This window comes from Hemitrygon akajei, chromosome 6, assembly GCF_048418815.1.
Source record: "Hemitrygon akajei chromosome 6, sHemAka1.3, whole genome shotgun sequence".
Lineage (NCBI taxonomy): Eukaryota > Metazoa > Chordata > Chondrichthyes > Myliobatiformes > Dasyatidae > Hemitrygon > Hemitrygon akajei.
Genome location: NC_133129.1, coordinates 145915333 through 145939194, shown reverse-complemented (window position 1 = coordinate 145939194; position 23862 = coordinate 145915333). Strand labels below are relative to the sequence as shown.

Sequence of the window (23862 nt, the reverse complement as noted above, 5' to 3'; positions counted from 1 at the left end):
TAGCCCTTTACAAGTTAGGCATTAAGCATAAGAGTTGGAATGTCATAGTAAGGTTGTACAGTATGCTGGTGAGGCTACACTTGATGTATTGTGTTCAGTTTTGGTCACCCTACTGTAGGAAAGATGTTATGAAACTAGAAGGAGTGCAGAAAGGATGTTGCCAGGACTTGAGGGGCTGAGTTCTAGAGAGAGGTTAGACGGGCTAAGACTTTAGTCCTTAGAGCAGCCTTTCTCAACCTTTTTGACCTGGAGGAACCCTGAAAATAATTTTCAGGTCTCAGGGAGCCCCTGCATAAAAAATATTATATCTATAGCTCATGGTACGTTAGTGTGATCAATGTTCTAGATATAATCTAAAAATCATTTTCAATGCTCTTTTTAATAGGGAATGAATTTTAGCCAATCTTTCTTGAAAAAAATACAGATAGTTAAGCTTAGCTTACCTTTCTTCAAGTTAATCTCTTTCTTTCCCTCTCATAAATTTTTGAAACTTGAGATCAACACACATTGATTTCACTCTCAACTGAACTGAGTCTTTCTATCCTTGCTCTTGATGCTTGATAAACAAGCAAAAGCTTGCTCACACATGTAAGGAGTTGAAAACTGCAGCAAAATGTTCACTGCTTTTCCGTGAATGGCAGGATATCCTTCTTTCATAGAAATCCAGAACATGTCCAGGGGCAGGTTAGCAAATCTCATCTTGAGTGCATGATCAGACTGCAGCTCACAAAGTTCTTCCTCTTCTCTCGAAGTCAAGTTCTCAGGCTGAGCAGAAGATTCAGAGAAAGAGTCCCTCACCCAGTTACACACTTATGTTGAAAGGGAGGAAAAATACTGTTCAATTGCTGTTCCGCAATTTCTCTAGGTGGCTTTCAATAAGACTCGAGACTTTCTGATTCTTCCCCATTCTCAAGCCCAAACAGCAGTGGAAGCATTTCAAGATTTCCTTTTGCAACATGATTTTTCCAAAGATTCAGTTCTTTTTAAATCCAAGAATCTTGTAACTTGAGGTCAAAACATTTTCTCCAGAGCCTTGCAGAGACTTGTTCAACTGGTTCATATGATGAAAAATCTCTGTTAAGTAGGCTAGTTTCGGCAGCCATTCACCATCTTCAAAACACTCAGCAAAATCTGGCCTACTATGTTCTTGAAAGTACTCCTGCAATTCGTCTTTCAGCTCAAGCACCCTATTGAGAACTCTTCCTCTACTAAGCCAAGAGATTTCTGTATGTAGCAGGAGATTGTGTGCTCTTTGTTCAAATTTTCACACAGTACTTTTTAACATTGTCGAGTGAGCTGGTCTTAAAGTTACTAAATAACTTCCTTCCTGGGTCCTTTTACTGACCGTGACTTTATTTTCAAAAACTTTAATCTGTTTGTTTTCAGATTCCAGTAGTCTTTAGAAGGAAAATTTCCCTCCAATTTGTTACTACACTGGTAGCTTGTTTGCTCCCACAAGTCAGCTGGCGTAAGGTGAAGTTGGGAGAGGTAATTTGGGAGGGGTGGGGGCTGATGTCACAGCCCAAGTTGGGCGAGGCCTTTCAATGCTTGGAAAATGCAGTTTATGCTCCTCATAAACCTACCATTCTCCCCGCCATGTCATATAGCCCTCACCAATTATCAGACTACTGTCCTTCCCTCCGTGCAATACAACACGCACCAATTATCAATGGCCCCCACTATCTCGGTCAAAAATTGAGATTGGACTCAACCAAATAAATGCAGTTCAACTGTGCACTGTCATACCGAGACCTCTAAAGAGATTGCTAACGGAGTTGCTCGGTCACTGACCACCACTGCGAGAACCAGCGTCGTGTGTTGCGCAAAGTTCAAAAACAACATTTAATTTTTTCAATCATAGTCTCTCACTGAACCCCTAGAGACCTCTCACGGAACCCTTAGGTTCCGCAGAACCCTGGTTGAGAAGCTTTGCCTTAGAGATTAGGAGACAGAGATGATCTTCTAAAAGTGCATAAAATCAAGAGATGCATAGATCGTGTGAATGCTCTGTCTTTTTCCCAGCGTTGGGGAATTAAGAACTAGAGGGTATAAGTATAAGGTGAGAGGGGAAAAATTTAATAAAGGGGCAACTTTTATTTTCCACAAAAGCTGGTATATATGTGGAACAACTATCAGAAGAAGTGGTTGAGTCAGACAATAACAATTTTTAAAAGACAATTGTAGCTAGATTTAAAAAGTTTGGAAGATTATGGACCAAACATGGTTAAGCAGGATCAGCTTGGGATGGGGCATCTTGGTGGCATGTCCCAGTTGATCTGAAGGACTGTTTCCATGCTGCATGACTCCAGGACCCTAAGGGGTTCTTTTGCTCACATCCTAAGCTATCCGTAAAATGATTAAATTTTCAGTGTAATTTTATTGAAAACCTACAGATTTAACAATAAATCACCAATGCCAATTTGAAATTCTACGAACAAGAATATTTTTAATATCATTTGATGTTAACAATCCTAAGTTTGAAGTAGCTTCAGAGACAGGACTCTTTCAGTCTAATTGTTGGGTAAAACATCTGAGCAAAGCCACAATCGTGAAAGTTTTCTGAATTTCAGTACATTGTTTATGCCACTGTGACACTATTCAATAAACAAAGTGATACTTGTGTTCCTTTCTATTCTATCAGGAATATCTAAAAACATTAATCTCTGTGTGAGGTCTGTTCTTCACCGTATCATAAAATGATACACAAATCCACAGGCATGCCATGTATGCATCTGCTATGTCTAAGAATTTAAGTATAAGTTTTTTTTTCAGAGGCAGGCCCCATGGTACAAATACATCTGTGCACATTCACAGCATTTCATTCTTGTATCACTATTTCTTTGGCTATTCTGGGCTTGCACTGAGTAATGTAAGCTTTTGACAACTGAATGGTCATTTTAGCTTTTAATATCCTCAACATGTGTCCTTTGCAATACATCTGCAAAAGTCACTCAGATTTTTTTATTTCTAAATAAAAAAATAATTTGTTATTAATAAAGTCGCAGAATTGTTCAACACATTGAATGAATTTCAAACTGTAATATTACCGTTGTATAAATTTTTCCCCCTCCCTGAATGAATTTTGCACAGTATTGCACTGTCCTGGTGTTTACTTACCAGTGTGTGAGCAGCTTCTAATGCAAATCAATGGCTGTTAATAAATTCTAACATGTGAATCTGGAGAATGTGTTTTAGTAAGTTACTCACTGTGGGAAAAAAGCAGCTTAGCCCTTTCTGTCCACACACTCTATTCGCAAACAGATTTTTCATAAAACACATCCAGTTTCAATCAGAGGCATCTATTTATTTTTTCCTCTCTGGCTCAGAATCAATGGGATGAATTTCCCATCTTGACTACTGGGTGAGTATTGATAGATCATGCATGCTCTTGCTTGCCTTTACTGTGAGAAGAAATTACCGTAACTATCCAGCAGATGCTCACTTACATGTTGTTGATTCATAGTTTCAACAACTTCAAAGCTAATATTTATAGGTGGCTGAGTTCTAGTATCATCCAAGAATGCCACCTTCAATACCTCTTTGTTAGACTGGTTCTAAATTTAGGGATAAAGCCCATTGGCTAAAGCCAGTAGAATAGTCAGCTATAGTTCTGAGTCTCCCTATGAATTATCTGTAAAGTAAATTATAATTCTGCTGGGATGCCTCCAGAAAAGTTCTCTACTCACTCTCATAAAGATAAGGAGAAGAAATTTACAGCTGTTACAGCTGGGTGTTCAATTCTGGAGTCGTTCTGGAAGGAGTGTCGGTATGGCCTCACTGTGGAAAGCATGGGTTTACTCCGGTCCTCTGGCTTCCGCCCACAGTCCAAAGGCTTTCCGGGTAGGTTAATTGGTGATTATAAATTGTCCTGTGATCGCAGTTGTGGGGCTGCTGAGGCAGCATGGCTCAAAGGGCCAGAAGGGCCTTCTCCGTACTGTAACTAATAAATGGAAGCAATGACATTTGTGTATTTATCCACAAATGGCAACCAAAGGTAAATTTCAAGATATTGAAATGATTTTGGCAAATTGCATTGGAGGCAGAGTTATGTGAATTAAAACTGCCACTTTTTACATTTACCATTATTTGGAAATGGCAGATGATTTATTTTCAGTATCTAGGCAGAGAAAGTGTTCATGATAGATTATTGATCAGAAGATTTAGCTTCTCCTCTTTTGCAAGCTTTGCTTCATCTACTGTTTTGTGGTGAAAATAGGCACCTTATCCCAAGTTGCTTTTCCTTTGGGAATATAGACATCGAGAGCTTCCACCAAGGTTAGCAAATCCTGATCTCGCTCGACAACTAGAATTCAGCAAATTCATTTGTCACTGCTAAGCACTGGGGAACCTGGCCATTATATTTGGCTTCATTGGGAGTAATCAAGTATGGATGTCCCTCAAAAAGACTGGGAGCTATTGCCTAGAGAGCTTTTTAAATTGATCTTGAGTTTGGAATCAGAAATACAGTGGTCTAAATCTGCAGGTGATATAAAGCTAAACTGAAGGGGAGTATGAATACTTACTTATGAAAAATGTTAAATAGTTAATTGAAAGCCAAAAAATATCCAGCAGTGACCACTACAGATCAAAAATAAAATGTTGAAGAGAAGTCAGTCTGGCAGTTGTGAATGCAATGGTTTCATGTTATTGTGACAATTGTTGGAATGTTAGATCTAAGTGAAGAGTGAACCAGAAGAGGGGGGTAATCTTGGCATTTTATGAATCCCTAGTGAGCCCATGTTTGAAAAAAAGTTTTGGTGAAGAAGTTGATTAATGGACAAAATGACTTGGACAAGAATGGAAAAATAGTGTCCCTTCCTTAGTATCTGTAATGAATGTGGCTTTGGCTGCAAATGAAGCTTTCAGAGGAATTACAAACATAGTGATGAAATAATACAATTTTCTATTTTATGCTCAGTGTGGAAGGCTGTGTACCTCATTGTCCATTGGATATGGTGTTTGATGAAGACACACAGAGATGTGCATATCCAGAGGATTGTAAGTAATAATCTGATTTTTGCTTTCTTGTGCAGAACTGAAGTTGAATTTAACCAAATGAGGTCATGCTTGGCAAAATAGAAGTAGTTCATGCTTTGCAAATCAATAGCAAAATAATCTATGTAGAACAGATAAGTGTAACTTTATAAATAGAATTTAGCAGAGAAAGAAAACTGTCTGCTTTTTATCACAAATGCTGATTTACCTGTTGATGATTCTTGATTATTGAGTTTAGATCTTAATGCAAATCAGCTGGCCCATTTTGCCTAGATGGTGTTGAACTTCTTAAGTGTTTTTCAAGTGGCATTCATCCTGACAACTGAAGATGACTTGTCTATTGTAGCTGGTGAAAAGACTAATAAGAATCAGATTTAACATCACCGGCATATGATAATATCAACGGCACAATAGCTTCAACCATCAGGTTCTTGAACAAAAGAGGATAGCTACACTCATTTAAGGACTCTTTTAAGGACTGTAATATTGTTATTTCATGTTCATTATTTATTGCTATTTATTTATATCTGCATTTGTACAGTTTGTTTATAGTTTATAGTTCCTGATGTTTACAGTTTACAGTTACTGTTCTACAGATTTGCTAAGTATGCCTGCAGAAAAAGAATCTCAGGTTTGTATGTGGTGACATGTATGTGCTCTGATAACAAATTTTACTTTGAACTTTGCTTTGAACATACGTCGTGAATTTTTTTTGTTTGTGGCGGCAGTACATTCAATACAAAATAATAAGAAAAAAATGAATTACAATAAGAAATATATTTTTAAAAATGAAATTAAATAAGTAGTGCAAAAAGAGAGCAAAACAATATAGAGTGGTGTACATGGGTTCATTGTCCATTCAGAAATCTGATGGTGGAGTGGAAGAAACAGTTCCTGAAGCACTGAGTGCGTGTCTTCAGGCTCCTGTACCTCCTGATTGTAGCCATGAGATGAGGGCATGCCTTGGTTGATGGGAGTCCTTAATGATAGATAACAAATTTTTGAGGATTTGCATTTTGAAATGTCCTCAGTGCTGGAGACGCTAGTGCCCATGATGAAGTTGGCTGAGTTTGCTACTTTCTACAGCTTTTTCCAATCCTGTGCAGTCACGCCTCCATACCAGATGGTGATGCAATCAGTTAGGATGCTTTCCATGTTGCATCTGTAAAAAATTGCGAGAGTCTTTGTTAACATACCAAGTCTCCTCAAACTCCTAATGAAATATAGAGCTGTTCTACCTTCTTTGTAATTTCATCAATATGTTGAGCCCAGGATAGATCTTCTGAGATGTTGACACCCAGGAACTTGAAACTGCTCGTCCTTTCCTCTTCTGATCCCTCAATGAGGACTGGTGTGTGTTCCCATCACATCCTCTTCCTGAAGTCCACAATTAATTCTTTGGTCTTACTGATGTCGAGTGCAAGGTTGTTGTTACGACACCACTCAACCAGCTGAACGATCTCATTCCTGTATGCCTCTTCGTCACCATCTGAAATTTAACAACAACAATATCTGTGTCATCAGCAAATTTAAAGATGGTGTTTGAGCTGTGCTTAGTCACATACTTGTGGATGTAGAAACCAAGATAAGCACGCTTCCTTGAGCTGTGCCAGTGTTGATTGTCAGCGAGAAGGAGATGTTATTTTCAATCTGCACAGACTGTGGTCTCCCAGTGAGGAAGCCAAGGATCCAGTTATAGAGGGAGGTACAGAGGCCCAGGTATTGAAGCTTATTGATTAGTACTAAGGGTATGATGGTGTGGAATGCTGAGCTTTAATCAACAAACTGCAGCCTGATGTAAATACTACTTTTGAACAGGTGATCCAAGGCTGAGTGGAGAGCCAGTGTGATTGCATCCACTGTAGACCTACTGTGGTGATAGACTAATTGCTGCAGGTCCAGGTACTTGCTGAGGCAGGAGTTGATTCTGGCCATGACAACCTCTCAAAGCACTTCATCACAGTAGATGTGTGCAAAAAATGTCGATGGCCGTTGAGACAACTCCCCCTTCACTACTTGGCCACTGGAATGATTGTCACACTTTTAAAGTAGCTGGGAATCTCCGATTGCAACCAGGGGAGATTGAAGATGTCCTTGAACACTCCTGCAGTTGGCTGGCATAGATTTTCTGTGTCTTACCATGTACACAATCAGAACCTGATGCCTTGCACTGGTTCACCCTCATGAAAGGCGTTCTGATATTGGCCTCTGAGGTAGAGATTACGGATTCTGCAATGATTCGCACAGGTGTAGTTTTATTCTCCCTTTCAAAGTGTGCTTAAAAGGCATTGATCTCCTCTGGGAGTGAAGCATCACAGCCATTCATGATGTTAGGTAATGCCCTCTAGGAAGAAATGGCATGCAAACCCTGCCAGGGCTGACATGCATTCAACTCCATCTCTAATCTCAATCAGAATAACTTTTTCATTCTTAAAATCACCTTCCATAGGTCACACCTGGACTTCTCGCATAGATCTGGATCATCAGTCTCGAATGCCACGGATCTAGCTCTCACCAGACTGTGAATCTCTGGGTCATCCATGGCTTCTCGTTTGGGTATGTCCGGTATATTTTCAACGCACTGACTCATCCACCCAGGTCTTGATGAAGTCGGTGACAATGGTGGTGTGTTCATTTGGATTTGAAGACTAATCCCTTAATATTGTCCAGTCCTCCAACTCAATGCAACCTTGCAAGTGCTCCTCTATCTCTTGACCACACCGTAGTGGTCCTCACCACTGGAGCTGCAGTCTAATTCAAAGCTCAAAGTAAAATTTATTATCAGAGTACATACATGTCACCACATACAACCGGAGATTCGATTTCTGCGGGCATACTTAGCAAATCTATAGAACAGTAACTGTAAGCTAAAAACAAACTGTGCAAATGCAGATATAAATAAATAGCAATAAATAACGAGCATGAAATAACAATATAACAGAGTCCTTAAATGAGTGTAGCTATTCCCATTTGTTCAAGAGCCTGATGATTGAGGGGTAGTAACTGTTATTGAACCTGGTGGTGTGAGTCCTGAGGCACCAGTACCTTCTACCCGATGGCAGCAGCGGGAAAAGAGCACGGCATTGGTGGTGAGGATCTTTGATGATGGATGCTGCTTGTCTATGGCAATGTTTCATGTAGATGTGCTCAATGGTTGGGAGGGTTTTACCCATGATGTACTGGGCTGAATCCACTGTCTTTTATAGGGTTTTCTGTGCAAAGGCATTGGTGTTCCCATACCAGCTGTAATGCAGCCAGTCAGCACACTTTCCACCACACATCTATAGACGTTTGCCAAGGTTTTCGGTAACATTCTGAACTTCCGTAAGTTCTTGAGGAAGTAGAGGCTCTGTTGTACTTTCTTCACAATAATATTTATATGATGGGTCCAGGTCAGATCCTCTGAGATAGTGACAGCCAGAAATTTAAAGTTACTGACCCTCTCCACATCTGATCCTCTGATGATTACTGGCCCATGGACCTCTGGTTTATCTCTCCTGAAGTCTACAATCAGTTCCTTAGTCTTACTCATATTGTATGAGATGTTGTTGTTAATACATCACTGAGCCAAGTTTTCAATCTCCCTCCTATACGCTGATTCATCACCACCTTTGATACAGTCCACACCAGTGGTGGTTTCAGCAAACTTGTATATGATGTTGGAGCTGTACCTAGCCACACAGTCACAGGTGTAAAGCTAGTAAAGCAAGAGACTAAGTACACATCCCTGCGGGGCTTCTGTGCTGATGGAGATTGTGAAGGAGATGTTTTTGCCAATCTGACTGGGGTCTATGAGTTAGGAAATCCAGGATTCAATTGCACAAGGGGTATTGGCGACGGGCGATATGTAAACTGCGGTCAGGATCATAGATGAGAACTCTTGAGGAAAATAGAATGGTCTACATTAAATCATTAGTTGTTCTAAGTCAGAGGAACAAGAAGTTGACATAACCACAATGTCCGTGCACCAGTGAGATTTGACTAAAAAGCATACACCGCCATCTCTTTCTTTATCAGAATTCAAGGTTCTCTAAAGGTATGTTGGGAGTAGAAGTACAGCCAGGTGACTGGATTTTTCAAAGTGGAGATGTGGGGTGGCACGGTATGTGTTCTTGATGGTGGTATAACTATGGTCAAGTGTTTGGTGCCTCTGGTTCCACAGATGATATGTTGGGGGAAGTTGTTCAGAGAATTCTTCAAGTTGGCCTGGTTGAAATCCCCCACAATGATTGGGAAGCCATCAGGATGCATTGTTTCGTGACTACTAATCATGGTGCTCAGCTCCTCCAGTGCCTGCCTGACGTAGGCCTGAGGTGAAATGTGCACCACTGCCAGGATGATGGCAGAAAACTCCATCAGCAGAAAAAATGGACAACATTTGACCACTAGATGTTCTAGGTCGGAGACAGAATCGCCATGACTGTGCACCATGATGAGTTAATCTTGAAGCATATTCCACTTCCTCTACTTTTAAAAGAGTCAGCCATATTCCGTCTTTTCAGTGGATGATGAAGGCTCTGGTGCTATGTCCAAAATGGTGAGCCATGTTTCCATGAAGCAAAGTACACATCAGTCCTTGATATCCCTCTGGTGCTGCAATCCTGCTCTGAGGTCTCCAATTTTGGAGTCTGTACATTCACTATTAGGATAGTCAGGAGTGGGAGTCGAAGACCACGGTGTTTCAATTGTATCAGCGCCATCTGTGCTTCTGTTTTCTTAAAGCAGAATTGCACTCATGACTTGAGTCTGTTGTCTGGGGTCCACTGACTTTGAGGTTCGATAGATTTTTAAAATGTCTTAAAATGATGTTGCTTATTGCAGAACCAATGGCTGTGACTGTGGGTTTCAGCTGCAGTAGTCCTAAATGGGAATATTTAATGAATCCCATCAGAGCTGCATGCAAGGCATCGTCTCTTAACAAAATCTAGAGCAAAAAAAAGCGGCACACCTGAGGACTGGGAGAAATTCAGAGACCAGCAGAGGAGGACAACGGGCTTAATTAGGAAAGGGAAAAAAGATTATGAGAGAAAGCTGGCAGGGAACATAAAAACTGACTGTAAAAGCTTTTATAGATATGTGAAAAGAAAAAGATTGGTCAAGACAAATGTAGATCCCTTACAGTCAGAAACAGGTGAATTGATCATAGGGAACAAAGACATGGCAGACCAATTGAATAACTACTTTGGTTCTGTCTTCACTAAGGAGGACATAAATAATCTTCCAGAAATAGTAAGGGACCGAGGGTCTAGTGAGATGGAGGAACTGAGGGAAATACATGTTAGTAGGGAAGTGGTGTTAGGTAAATTGAAGGGATTAAAGGCAGATAAATCCCCAGGGCCAGATGGTCTGCTTCCCAGAGTGCTTAAGGAAGTAGCCCAAGAAATAGTGGATGCATTAGTGATAATTTTTCAAAACTCCTTAGATTCTGGATTAGTTCCTGAGGATTGGAGGGTGGCTAATGTAACCCCACTTTTTAAAAAAGGAGGGAGAGAAAAACCGGGGAATTATAGACCGGTTAGTCTGACATCGGTGATGGGGAAAATGCTAGAGTCGGTTATCAAAGATGTGATAACAGCACATTTAGAAAGAGGTGAAATCATCGGACAAAGTCAGCATGGATTTGTGAAAGGAAAATCATGTCTGACGAATCTTATAGAATTTTTTGAAGATGTAACTAGTAGAGAGGATAGGGGAGAGCCAGTGGATGTTGTATATTTAGATTTACAAAAGGCTTTTAACAAGGTCCCACACAGGAGATCAGTGTGCAAACTTAAAGCACACGGTATTGGGGGTATGGTGTTGATGTGGACAGAGAAATGGTTGGCAGGCAGGAAGCAAAGAGTGGGAGTAAACGGGACCTTTTCAGAATGGCAGGCAGTGACTAGTGGGGTACCGCAAGGCTCAGTGCTAGGACCCCAATTACTTACAATATATATTAATGATTTAGACAAGGGAATTAAATGCAGCGTCTCCAAGTTAGCGGATGACATGAAGCTGGGCAGCGGTGTTAGCTGTGAGGAGGATGCTAAGAGGATGCAGGGTGACTTGGATAGGTTAGGTGAGTGGGCAAATTCATGGCAGACGCAATTTAATGTGGATAAATGTGAGGTTATCCACTTTGGTTGCAAGAACAAGAAAACAGATTATTATCTGAATGGTGGCCGATTAGGAAAAGGGGAGGTGCAACGAGACCTGGGTGTCATTGTACACCAGTCATTGAAGGTGGGCATGCAGGTACAGCAGGTGGTGAAAAAGGCAAATGGAATGTTGGCATTCATAGCAAAAGGATTTGACTACAGGAGCAGGGAGGTTCTACTGCAGTTGTACAAGGCCTTAGTGAGACCACACCTAGAGTATTGTGTGCAGTTTTGGTCCCCTAATCTGAGGAAAGACATTCTTGCCATAGAGAGAGTACAAAGAAGGTTCACCAGATTGATTCCGGGGATGGCAGGGCTTTCATATGAAGAAAGATTGGATCGACTAGGCTTATACTCACTAGAATTTAGAAGATTGATGGGGGGATCTTATTGAAATGTATAAAATTCTAAAGGGATTGGACAGTCTAGATGCAGGAAGATTGTTTCCAATGTTGGGGAAGCTCAGAACGAGGGGTCACAGTTTAAGGATAAAGGGGAAGCCTTTTAGGACCAAGATGAGGAAAAACTTCTTCACACAGAGAGTGGTGAATCTGTGGAATTCTCTGCCACAGCAAACAGTCGAGGCTGGTTCATTGGCTATATTTAAGAGGAAGTTAGATATGGCCCTTGTGGCTATAGGGATCAGGGGGTATGGAGAGAAAGCAGGTACAAGGTTCTGAGTTGGATGATCAGCCATGATCATACTGATTGGCGGTGCAGGCTCGAAGGGGCGAATGGCCTACTCCTGCACCTATTTTCTATGTTTCTATGTTTAGAGATTGGCCATAGGATACTAATATCTGACCAGCTTCTGTAACCACATACTTATGTGGCTCACGCAAGTTCTCGTCATTTCTGCTGTTACTCATAGTTTGCAGAATTTCATTGATATCTATAGACAATAGACAGTAGGTGCAGGAGTAGGCCATTTGGCCCTTCTAGCCAGCACCACCATTCACTTTGATCATGACTGATCATACACAATCAGTACCCCATTCCTGCCCTCTCCCCATATCCCTTGACCTCGCTATCTATAAGAGCTCTATCTAACTCTCCCTTGAAGCATCCAGAGATTTGACCTCCACTGCCTTCTGGGGCAGAGCATTCCACATATCCACCACTCTCTGGGTAAAAAAGTTTTTCCGCATCTCTGTTCTAAATGGCCAACCCTTTATTCTTAAACTGTGGCCTCTAGTTCTGGACTCTCCCATCAGTGGGAACATGCTTCCTCCCTCCAGCATGTCCAATTCCTTAATAATCATATGTTTCAATCAGATCCCCTCTCATCCTTCTAAATTCCAATGTATACAAGCCCAGTCGCTCCAATCTTTCAACATATGACAGTCCCACCATTCTGGGAATTAACCTTGTGAACCTACGCTGCACTCCCTCACTAGCAAGAATGTCCTTCCTCAAATTTGGAGACCAAAACTGCACACAATACTCCAGGTGGGGTCTCACCAGGGCCCTGTACAGCTGCAGAAGGACCTCTTTACTCCTATACTCAGTTCCTCTTGTTATAAAGGCCAGCATGCCATTAGCTTTCTTCACTGCCTGCTGTATCTGCATGCTTGCTTTCATTGACTGATGTACAAGAACACCTAGATCTCGTTGTACTTCCCCTTTTCCTAACTTGACTCCATTTAGATAGTAATCTGCCTTCCTGTTCTTGCCACCAAAGTGGATAACCTCACATTTATCCACATTAAACTGCATCTGCCATACATTTGCCCACTCACCTAGCCTGTCCAAGTCACCCTGCATTCTTATAACATCCTCCTGACATTTCACGCTGCCACCCATCTTTGTGTCATCGGCAAATTTGCTAATGTTACTTTTAATCCCTTCATCTAAATCATTAATGTATATTAAAAACAGCTGTGGTCCCAGCACCGAACCTTGCGGTACCCCACTGGTCACAGCCTGCCATTCCGAAAAGGACCCGTTAATCGCTCTCTTTGTTTTCTGTCAGCCAGCCAATCTTCAATCCATGTCAGTACTCTGCCCCAATACCATGTGCCCTAATTTTGCCCACTAATCTCCTATGTGGAACTTTATCAAAGGCTTTCTGAAAGTCTAGGTACACTACATCCACTGGCTCTCCCTTGTCCATTTTCATAGTTACATCCTCAAAAAACTCCAGAAGATTAGTCAAGCATGATTTTCCCTTCGTAAATCCATGCTGACTCAGACTGATCATTCTACTGCTATCCAAATGTGTTGTAATTTCCTCTTTTATAATTGACTCCAGCATCTTTCCCACCACTGACGTCAGGCTAACTGGTCTATAATTCCCTGTTTTCTCTCTCCTTCCTTTCTTGAAAAGTGGGACAACATTTGCCACCCTCCAATCCACAGGAACTGATCCTGAATCTATAGAACTTTGGAAAATGATTACCAATGCGTCCACTATTTCTAGAGCCACCTCCTTAAGTACCCGGGGGTGCAGACCATCAGATCCCGGGGACTTATCAGCCTTCAGACCCAACAGTTTATCCAATACTGTTTCTTGCCTAATATAAATTTCCTTCAGTTCATCCATTACCCTAGTTCCTTTGGCCACTATTACATCTGGGAGATTGTTTGTGTCTTCCCTAGTGAAGACAGATCCAAAGTACCTGTTCAACTCATCTGCCATTTCCTTGTTCCCCATAATAAATTCACCCGTTTCTGTCTTCAATGACCCAATTTTGGTCTTAACTATTTTACTTCTTAGCACATACCTAAAGAAGCTTTTACTATCCTCCTTTATATTCTTGGCTAGTTTACCTTCATACCTCATTTTTTTCTCGCGTATTGCCTTTTTTGTTATCTTCTGTTGCTCTTTAAAAGCTTCCCAGTCCTCCAGCTTCCCGCTCATCTTTGCTGTGTTATACTTCTTCTCTTTTATTTTTATACTGTCCTTTACTTCCCTCGCCAGCCACAGCTGCCCCTTACTCCCCTTAGGATGTTTCTTCCTCTTTGGAATGAACTGATCCTGCACCTTCTGCATTATTCCCAGAAATACCTGCCATTGTTGTTCCACTGTCTTCCCTGCTAGGGTATTGTTCCATTGAACTTTGGCCAGCTCCTCCCTCAAGGCTTCATAGTCTAGTCCTGGACTGCTAGACTTGTTTGGAATATATTCATTTTACTTCAATGGTAGTCTGGTGTAACACAATGCAGAATGCCCTCAGGCTAAAGGTATAAATGTCTGAACCCCACAAATACTGTCATTGTTGTAGATCTATCTACTGCAGATTGGTCAAATGGCATGTGGTTAAATGAGAACATCTCATGTGTTGCTCCTCCAAGTTTTTTTACAGAATACTCTGACAGTTATGATCTTCACCACCTGGCATGGTCAATGGTGAAGCTTCTGCACAGTCCTGATAATGCACATTCAATTGCTTTAAACAGAGTATATTCTGTTCTCTTGCAACTCAGTGCTTCTTCCAAGCTAAGTGATTCATTGAAAAGACGGGTTGCTTATCAATGACAGGAAGGTGCAACATCTTGATTAGTACATGGTTTTCTTTCCAATATTTGGCTGGCATTAAAAGATGTTACTGTGGCCTAGAGTTCAATACTTCCAGGACCATTGACTCTTGATTACACAATACTGTGCACTTGCTCTGTTGGGATTGTCCTACCAAGTGTCTGTGAATATACTCAGCAACTGCGATAGAGCAATTTAGAACATTTGATCTAAAGTAGATGCATTTATATTGGCTTGGTTCTCAACTTCTCTGTGGGACTGCAATGTCTGGGTGTATACAAACCAGGAATAGTCAGAACATTTTGTTTATTACTTTTCTCTGTAGATGTTAATATTTGCTTTCACAGACTTCCTAAAAAAATCTTTGATGTCCAAACTGTAAGGAATTTCACTTTCAATCAATATTTTTGATTCAAACAGCATAACCTGTGTTTCATTCCTATTTCCTGTTTTGACTTTCTTTTATTAATTAATGTACATTTTGTCTCATGTGTACATGAACATGACTGCTGTCCGTTTCATTGGCTTGGAGCTATCTCATTGAAAATGGAAGAGGTGCAGGTGCTGATGCTGGAAAAATGAAATAAGAACAGAAAATGCTGAAAACATCAGCAGGATCAGATGATATCTGTCATCCATAGATGTGGATGATGTAAGATCATGTGAAATGAGAGCATGAGGAATAGGACCTTCGTGCTGCTAACTTCGACCTCAGCATCTTTTCCAGCACTGTTCCCTACCCTCAATGGCCAAGAAACCTATCAGCCTCCTGTAACTGTTCATGCCAGATATCAACCACTCTCTCTGTTTAAAATAAGTAACTTTCTCTTGAGATCCCCTTTAAAACTCTTACCACTCACCTTAACATAAGCCTGCTATGAGAAAAAAGAATTTGATTATCTAGTCCTCTCATAGTTTATATATTTCTAAAAAAATGTCATTCTTCAGCCTCCTTCTCTCCAGTGAAAACATGCCCAACCTATCCAGTCTCTTTCTGTAGCTAATGTACTCCAATCCAGGGAACATCTTAATGAATCTCGATGCACACCCTCCAGTGAAATCATATATTTCCCATAGAATGGCACATGATATTTCATGTGAAGACTAGTATGTGGTCTGTGAAGCAGCAAAATACATCCCAGTTTTATATTCAGTGCCCTAACCCATGAGGGCAAGCATCCAATTTGCCTTCTTCACCACTCTGTCCATCTGTGTGGCCAATTGCAAGGGTCAAGGACTTTGACAACAAGGTCTGTCAGTTCATTAACTCATCAGGGGTCATTGATAAGTTTGTTGCCTAAGGTAGAAGGAGATGAGTTATTAACTTAAAACTTTCTGCATAATCACTCAAAGAGTTAACCTGCATGTGCATGTAACAAGAGCTGTATAACTTAACTCCTACCTTAGGCCACGAACTTATCAATCACCCCTCATATTATACAAAAATGTATGTGGGCTGATAAACTTCCAGACATCACAAAAATTGGTGGAGTTATGGATAGTGTGGAAAGGTGTGAAAGAGTTCAGTGGGAAATATGGGCAGAGAAATAGCAAATGTGGTTTAATTTGAACAGTTATGAAGTGTGGCACTTTAGCATATCAAATGTAAGATGAAAGTCTACAGTAAATAGCATGATTCTCAAGAGCATTTTATTGCTTCCTGAGAGTGGATAACACAAGTGGACAGGGTAGCAAAGAAGGTGTACAGCATACTTGCCCACATTGGTCAGTGGCCCAGAGTATAAAAATTAGCAAATCACATTGCAGTTGTATAAAACTTTGGTTAGGCCACGTTTACAGTTTAGACACTATAGAAAGCACACAGAGGTATTAAACTTTGCAGATCAGGTTGACCAGGATGTTGACTAGATTACGAAGTGTTATCTGACATGAGAGGCTGGACAAACTTGGATTATTTTCTCTGGAATATCAGAGGCTGGGAGATGATATAGATGTATAAAGTGAGACATAGAGAGGGAATGCAGTCAGAGACTATTTCCTATAATGAAAATGTAAATTACTAGGCAGCATATCTTCAAGGTGAGAGGGAGTTTATTTAAATTAAATTTATGTGGCATTTTTTTTATTCAGGGAGTGGCTGGTTTTTGAATTCACTGCCAGGGCAGGTGGTGGAAGCACCTATGATAGCAATAGTTGAGAGCAATTTAGACAGACATGAACAGGCAAGGAATAGAGGGATAAAGACAATGTGTAGGCAGGTGTGAATTGTCATCATGGTTGACACAAACATCATGGGCCATAGGGCCTGTTTCTGTGCTATAATCTATATCCTATCTTCCACACAAAAGTAATGGAGAATTGCAAAGCTTGTTTATCCACAAAATATAATAAGAGGAGGTAGGAATAAGAAATGGAGCTAAATATTGAGATAATAAATGCCTGGGCCTAAGCATTGATTTCTGCAGTACTCCACAATCTGCTACCCAGAGAAAGATCTGCTTATAACCCATTTTTGCTTTTTTGTCCCATAACCAATTCCCAATTCCTATCAATGCATTACCCTAATTCAATGTGCTCTAACTTTGTTATCAAAAGTCTCTAAAGCCACCATTTATAATGTTGATATATAAATCATCATGCTCTTGGGATTTGCCAGTTTTCTGGTGTTATTTTCTGACTAATACTTAGTTCGTTCAGTTCCTCACTTCCCCGAGATGCTTAATTTCCCAATATATTCTTTTTATCTTCTATGAAGAGAGACACATTATAATTATTTTATTCCTCTGCCATGTCCTTATTCGGCATTATAAATTCTTCTACCTTGTTCAGTAACAGGCCTCTGTCTTATAGTTTACAAGTCAGTGACTATTTGGAACTTGGTATGTTTTTGGCCACAAGAACACTTTGTTCCATTTTAAGACTCCTTTGTGATATAATGCTATCTTTCTACTGTTTAAGATAAATGTGTTTTTAGCAATATTTCCCACGCAATGCATTAATATTCTTGCTTGAAAGGGATTACAGGTGTTGATCCTTTTAAGGTTTTGGTTAATTAATTTGTGACACTATTGGTGCAGTGTCCTACATTCCAAGGATCCAAATATCTTCGTATTTAAGCTACAGTTGAAGCATTGTGCCTAATAAACAATGCCCTATTTTTGGTTTAACCTCTAGGGGAAAAAACATTTAAAATATGTTAATTTAGCCTAAAGTTTCAGTAGAACTCAAGACCATATTTTAAACGAGATATTATAAAGAGAAGTGTTTTATTCTTTCTATTGCTGAAGTTACCTTTACCTGAAAATTTGCATTGTCTGAGGCAAAATAACAGACCTTCATTGCAAGCTTAATATTGTTATCAGAAGACAGAACATAAAAGAATGAATGTTATTGTTTAGATTATGCTCACATTAGAATTTGCAACTGTAGTTGAAAGCATAATCATGTTTGTCAAGACTTTATCATTACTTGTTCTTTCCAAATTCAGCAACACAGAATGAAGTACTTGGTGTTGATGAGGTGCAAGCAGAATGAGATACAGTAAGCTATTGGTGTTTTATAAAATTTGCTGCAATACCCAACCAACACAGGCTATGGTTACTGAAGTTCTTGGTTTTTTCATACAATTGATGAGGTAGAAGCCAGGTCCTACGATTTGTTTATTTCCCTTTTTTTCTTCCATTAGGTATTAGGCCAGCATTTTATGTTCAGCCTTCCAAATCCACAAGCTCAACAGCTTCACCAGGAATATCCACTTCTCCAGCCTTTAATGCTTCATTTAAGCCATTGACGTCCAATGCAGTAGCTGAAATAAGCCAATTTACTACTTCTCCGATAGCAACAAGTAAAACCACTGCTTCTACTTCAACTCCTATGGTAACCCAGCTGTCAGCAAGCCCTGCTGTGTTAACTACAAGCACTTCTCCACTTCTACCCTTGACCAGAACAATGCCTACCACACATCGAGCTTTGGTACATTCCACGGAATCTTACACATCATCCGCTTCTGCATTAGGCTCTTCAACAAAAATGCTGACCACCAAAGCAGTGACTTTTCATGAAATTTCAACATTAATGGAAACCACAAGCCCAACTGAATTACTAACCAAGTCACATTTGCAATTTACTTCCACTGAAACCAAACATACAGACACTAAAACGGTACCTTCAACAACTACTACAAGAGTAACGAGATGGCTAACTACAACTAAAACAACTCCACCTAAAACAGAACCATTACCAGAGAAGACTTCATTTTCCACAACTGTAGCATATTCCCCGCCAGAAACAAAGTCAATTACCCAAAAAACCTCAGTGCTTCCAACTTCAAAAGGAACAACAACATATCCTACTTCAGAAGAAATGGAACCAACAGTGCTTCCTACATTCAGTAAGGTAACCACAATGACTACTAGCTCCAGTTATCCTTTCTTTACAGTCCACTCTCTGTCTACTGGAGCGATGAATTTGACAACAGAAAAGACTCAATCATCAATGTCTGTTGCCGCCTATAAATTATCTACATCAACAGAAGCAACATTTTATCCATCAACTGAGAAGTTAACAACCCTTTCAGCTCTTTCAGAAACAGAAATAAATAAAACTACTACAGCAAGTTCAGCACAAACTAATGCAACAGAAAAGTCTGTCATTTATCCTCTGAGCACAGGAGCTCACTCAACAACAGTTACACCTGCGACCTATTCAGGCCCAGCTACATTACGTACAACTTCAAAAGAACCTGCCTCCACATCAGCAACAACAATGTCTTCAACAGCATCTGTTACAATATCGTCAGAAACAACAGCTCTCAAAACATCAACGACTGTGGTATTTCCAAATAAAACAACAACATCATTTCTTGAACATGTATATCCATCACCATCTACAAAAGGAGCAGAAATAGGTTCAACTACAGGCACTTCCAAAGTGACCTCTACTCCCCAGAGCACAGAAATGACCTCTGCTTCAACAACAAAATTATACGAAAGTACTAAATCAACTTCACCACAACCAACCTCTGCAATAAGATCCACAACTACTCAAAAAACAACCCCATTGGCAACTTCATACATTCAAACATTACGGACTTCCACAACAGCAATCCCAACTTCTGTAAAAATTTCCCCTCTTCCTGCTTCAACACATAAAACAACCACCGGAGCTGTGATCCCTCAACGTGGAACAACTACAGTTTTACCTACGTTGCTTACAAGCACCTCAGTAAAATCTTCAACACTTGTTTCAGGGCTTACATCTACAGTGACAGACACTGCACGTGCAGTAAGTGCATCAACACCTGTTTTTCTGCTTTCAACAACAACTACACCAACTTCAGCTGGCAGAACCATCACTAAAGAGGTAACAACTCCATCTGCAGATGTAGGTGGAACTAAATCTCCAACAGTTTTGTTTAAGACTCCATTAGCAACAGAACCATCAAGGGCTTCAATAAATGAAACATCTGTTACATCAGCAGGAGTTATTAAGACAACTGGAGCACCTGCTGCATCAACAAGAATTCCTACTACAACTGAAGGCACAAGAAAAATAGCACCTTCTCCACAGCTGACCAGTACCTTAGAACCTACATCCATGAGTTTAAATGAGACCATTCCCTCGGTGTTGAAAATAACTCCAACTGAATCTGTTGCTTCAACTGCACAGTCAACAACTACTGTTAGCTCCGAATCACAATTATATACATTATCCAATGTCACATTGTCAACAGTTATTTCTACTCATGAACCAGAATCAGTTGCAGGCCCATCAGTATTCTCAGCAACTGCCAACACTACAGCTCTGACCATCCCATCAACTAGTCATTGCATTGTAAGTAAAATATCAGCAAATTTGTAACTTTCGCTCAAAATTCAGGAGGTACTCAGCACGTCAGGCAGCATCTATGGAAATGGATAAACAGTTGATGTTTCAGGCCAAGACCATTCTTCAGGACAGCATTCATTTCCGTAGATGCTTCCTGACTTGCTGAGTTCCTCCAGAATTTTGTGTTTTGCCTTGGATTTCCAGAATCTGCAGATTATTTGTGTCTGTAATCTTCACTGTTAGGTTATATGGTAATATGAAGCTACTTGCTTTACATTATTTTATGTGACAAAAGCAATTTTGAAGAGTCTTACACTATTGTATTTCCAGTTCAGAGATAGTTCTTTGATCCTCCTAAAATGTAAAAAAAATTATCTTTGCTTCTTTGCCCTCACTTCCAACATAATACATAAGGCACCATATACTCTTCATCACCAATTCATTTGCATAGTTCTACCTCTAATATTGCCCTATTTCAGCCCAACTGTCAGTGAGATTCTCAAGTAATTTTGTTACCTAGCAACAGGAGTATGTCAATGGTCTTCCATTTCAGCTTGATTTCCTAGCCACTTCATCACATCCAAAATTTTGCTGTCCATAACCCAATTTGCAGAAAAGGTTCAAAGGTCCAATTTAATGTCAGAGAAATGTATACAATATACATCCTGAAATGCTTTTTCTTCACAAACATCCATGAAAACAGAGAAATGCCCCAAAGAATGAATGACAATTTAAACATTAAAACCCCAAAGTCCCCCCCAACTCCCCCCCCCCCACATGTAAACAGCAGCAAGCAACAATCTCCCCTCCCTCCACTGGCAAAAAAAGCAAGCGTTAGCACCGCCACCGAGCACAAGGCAATAGCAAAGACACAGACTTGCAGTTACCCCAAAAACTTTGCGTTTCATCCGGCATTCAACATACCACCGGTTCCTTCTCTCCCTAATAAGGGAGAGGGAGGTATCTTCATTTTCCCATGTTCCATTCTTCAGTCATTCCTACGTATGTCAACTTTAATTGGCTCAATCAGGTAGCTACACATTCTTTTCATCTTTGTTTTCAAATCCCACCTTGGCCTTACTTGGTCCCATTTTTTTTACGAAAGAGTTCCACTCTTGGAACTTCCCTAGATCATGGTGCTCCTTGAACAGCCTTTTTAGCATTCCAAATTTTCATTTCTCCACTCTTGTGTCTTCAGCTACTCAGCCCCCAATACCTTCCTGGAATTTCTACCACCACCTACGTATTTTGGTCATTGATTTTAATATGCTGCTCAATGATAAATTTTATTTTGCAAAACTTTCTTTACATACAGTACATATATTAGAAGCTATATAAATAATGTTGAACTTATGGACGTCTTGCTAACTTAGATGGAGATGCACTGTTTCATTGGAACTGAGATTGGATCCCATCCCCTTCCACGCAATTAGCCATGAATTTATACCTTTCATGGACTTTTCCTTTTCCTTTCCTGTCACCCAGTGTCAGATGAATATAACTTTTTACCAGTTTTCCACTGATGGCCCTAAACTTATGATTCCATGCTAACACCAATGCCAGGATGTGCTTGTGCTTCCCTGAAAAAGTCCTGCTTTCTGGCAGAGCCACTGGCCTAGGCAGCTGGTGGCATCTTCTGCCACATAGAAGCAGTTCCTGTGCTCCACAGTGGACTCCTCATAGAGTCCGACAAAGTGATCTAGTTTCCTATGGCCATCTTGGCTACCTGGTAGAAAGAAAGGGGATTCTGTTTGTTTTTTTTATTACTATGGAAGGCTCACAACAGATTTTTATTTAATAAAATGTATATTTTTAACTGAATCCCAGGTATTACTTAAAAAGCAGTAAAAGGCTAAGCTATTGACAAGGTTCAGACACCCTGATAACATTGACAGCTTCTGAGTTTGAGGGTGAAGTCTCATCTGCCCTGAGAGTGCAGCTGGCTACCAATGCTGAGACAGCTGTCGTGCTGCACACCACCACAAAGGGCTTGTCGCCGGGATCACAGTGAAAGACCACACCTGGAGACACATGGAGCAAACAGGTGCAGCCGTCCTGGAATTCTGGGGCAACTGAAAATCTGGCTCCATGGAAGGCAAAGACTTTATTGTAAATCTCTCCGTTCCTCAGACATGGATCCCATCTTATATCTTTGCACTATTCAAGGGTGATGCCAGTTACAACCCTAAGAAGCTATAGTGGTGCTAGAAAGTTTATAACCCTGTAAAATTTTCTCTATTTCTGCATAAATATGACTTAAAGTGTGATCAGATCTTCATGTAAGTCCCAAGACTAGATAAAGTGATGCACCATCAATAACTCACGCTGAGACTTAGGAAGTGAGATATCGGCTTTTATTGACTGAAGAACAACACTACATCCTGGGAAAATGAGGGAGAGCAGCAGACCACAGTCGCCTTTATACAGGGGTCTGTGGGAGGAGCCACAGGAGCAGTCAGCAGGGTCTGTGGGAGGAGCCACAGGAGCAGTCAGACAGGTATATCTAGTTCACCACATAAAGTGAACTCAATTAAATAAATAACACAAAAACAATAGATTTATTAATTTATTTATTGAGAAAAATGATCCAATATTACATGTATTTGTTGGAAAAAGTATGTGAACCTTTGCTTTCAGTAATTGGTGTGACACTTCCACCTGTCGTACAGCAATAACTTCAACCAAATGTTTCTGGGTAACTGTTGATCAGTCCTGAACATCAGCTTGGAGGAATTTTAGGCCATTCCTCCTTACAAAACTGCTTCAACTCTGGGATATTGGTGGGCTTCCTCATATGAACTGCTTGCTTCAGGTCCTTCCGCAACATTTCTACAGGATTAAAGTCGGGACCTTAACTCAGCCATTCCAAAACACAAATTTTCTTCTTTTTAAACAATTCTTTTGTTGATTTACTCTTGTCTTTCAGATCATTGTCTTGTTGCATTATCTAACTTCTGTTAAGCTTCAGTGATGGACTGCTACCCTGGCATTCGCCTGTAAAGTGTCTTGATACAATTTTGAATTCATTGTTCCCTCAACGATTACAAGCTGTCCAGGCCCTGAAGGAGGAAAGCATGATGCTCTTTCCACCATGCTTCACAAATGGGATAAGGTTTTGGTGCTGATGTGCAGTGCCCTTTTTCCTTCAAATTTAGCAATGTGCATTTCTGCCAAAAAGTTTAGCCCTTGTTTCATCTGTCCCAGAAGTGTTGTAGAACATCCAGGTGGTCTTTTGCAAACTTGAGAATGTTGTTTTTTGGAGTGCAGTGGTTTCTCTGTGGTATCATTCCATGAACACCATTCTTGTCCAGTGTTTTTCTCATAGTGGACACATGAACAAAGACTTCAGCAAGTTCTAGAGATTTCTGCAGGTCTTTTGTTGTTATCCTAGGGTTCTTTTTCACCTCATTCAGCATTGTATGTTGTGCCCTTGGTGTGACCTTTGCAGAATGCCCACTCCTAGGG

The 23862-nt window shown here is 40.4% G+C and overlaps 1 protein-coding gene across 1 annotated transcript in view; it reads left to right on the top strand.

Moving 5' to 3' along the window:
* otog (otogelin) overlaps positions 1–23862 on the top strand; it is a 228381-nt gene that overhangs the window by 147671 nt on the left and 56848 nt on the right. Inside the window, 2 exon segments of the mRNA XM_073050064.1 lie at positions 4919–4998; positions 18257–20403. Coding sequence (XP_072906165.1) covers positions 4919–4998; positions 18257–20403 — 2227 coding nt within the window.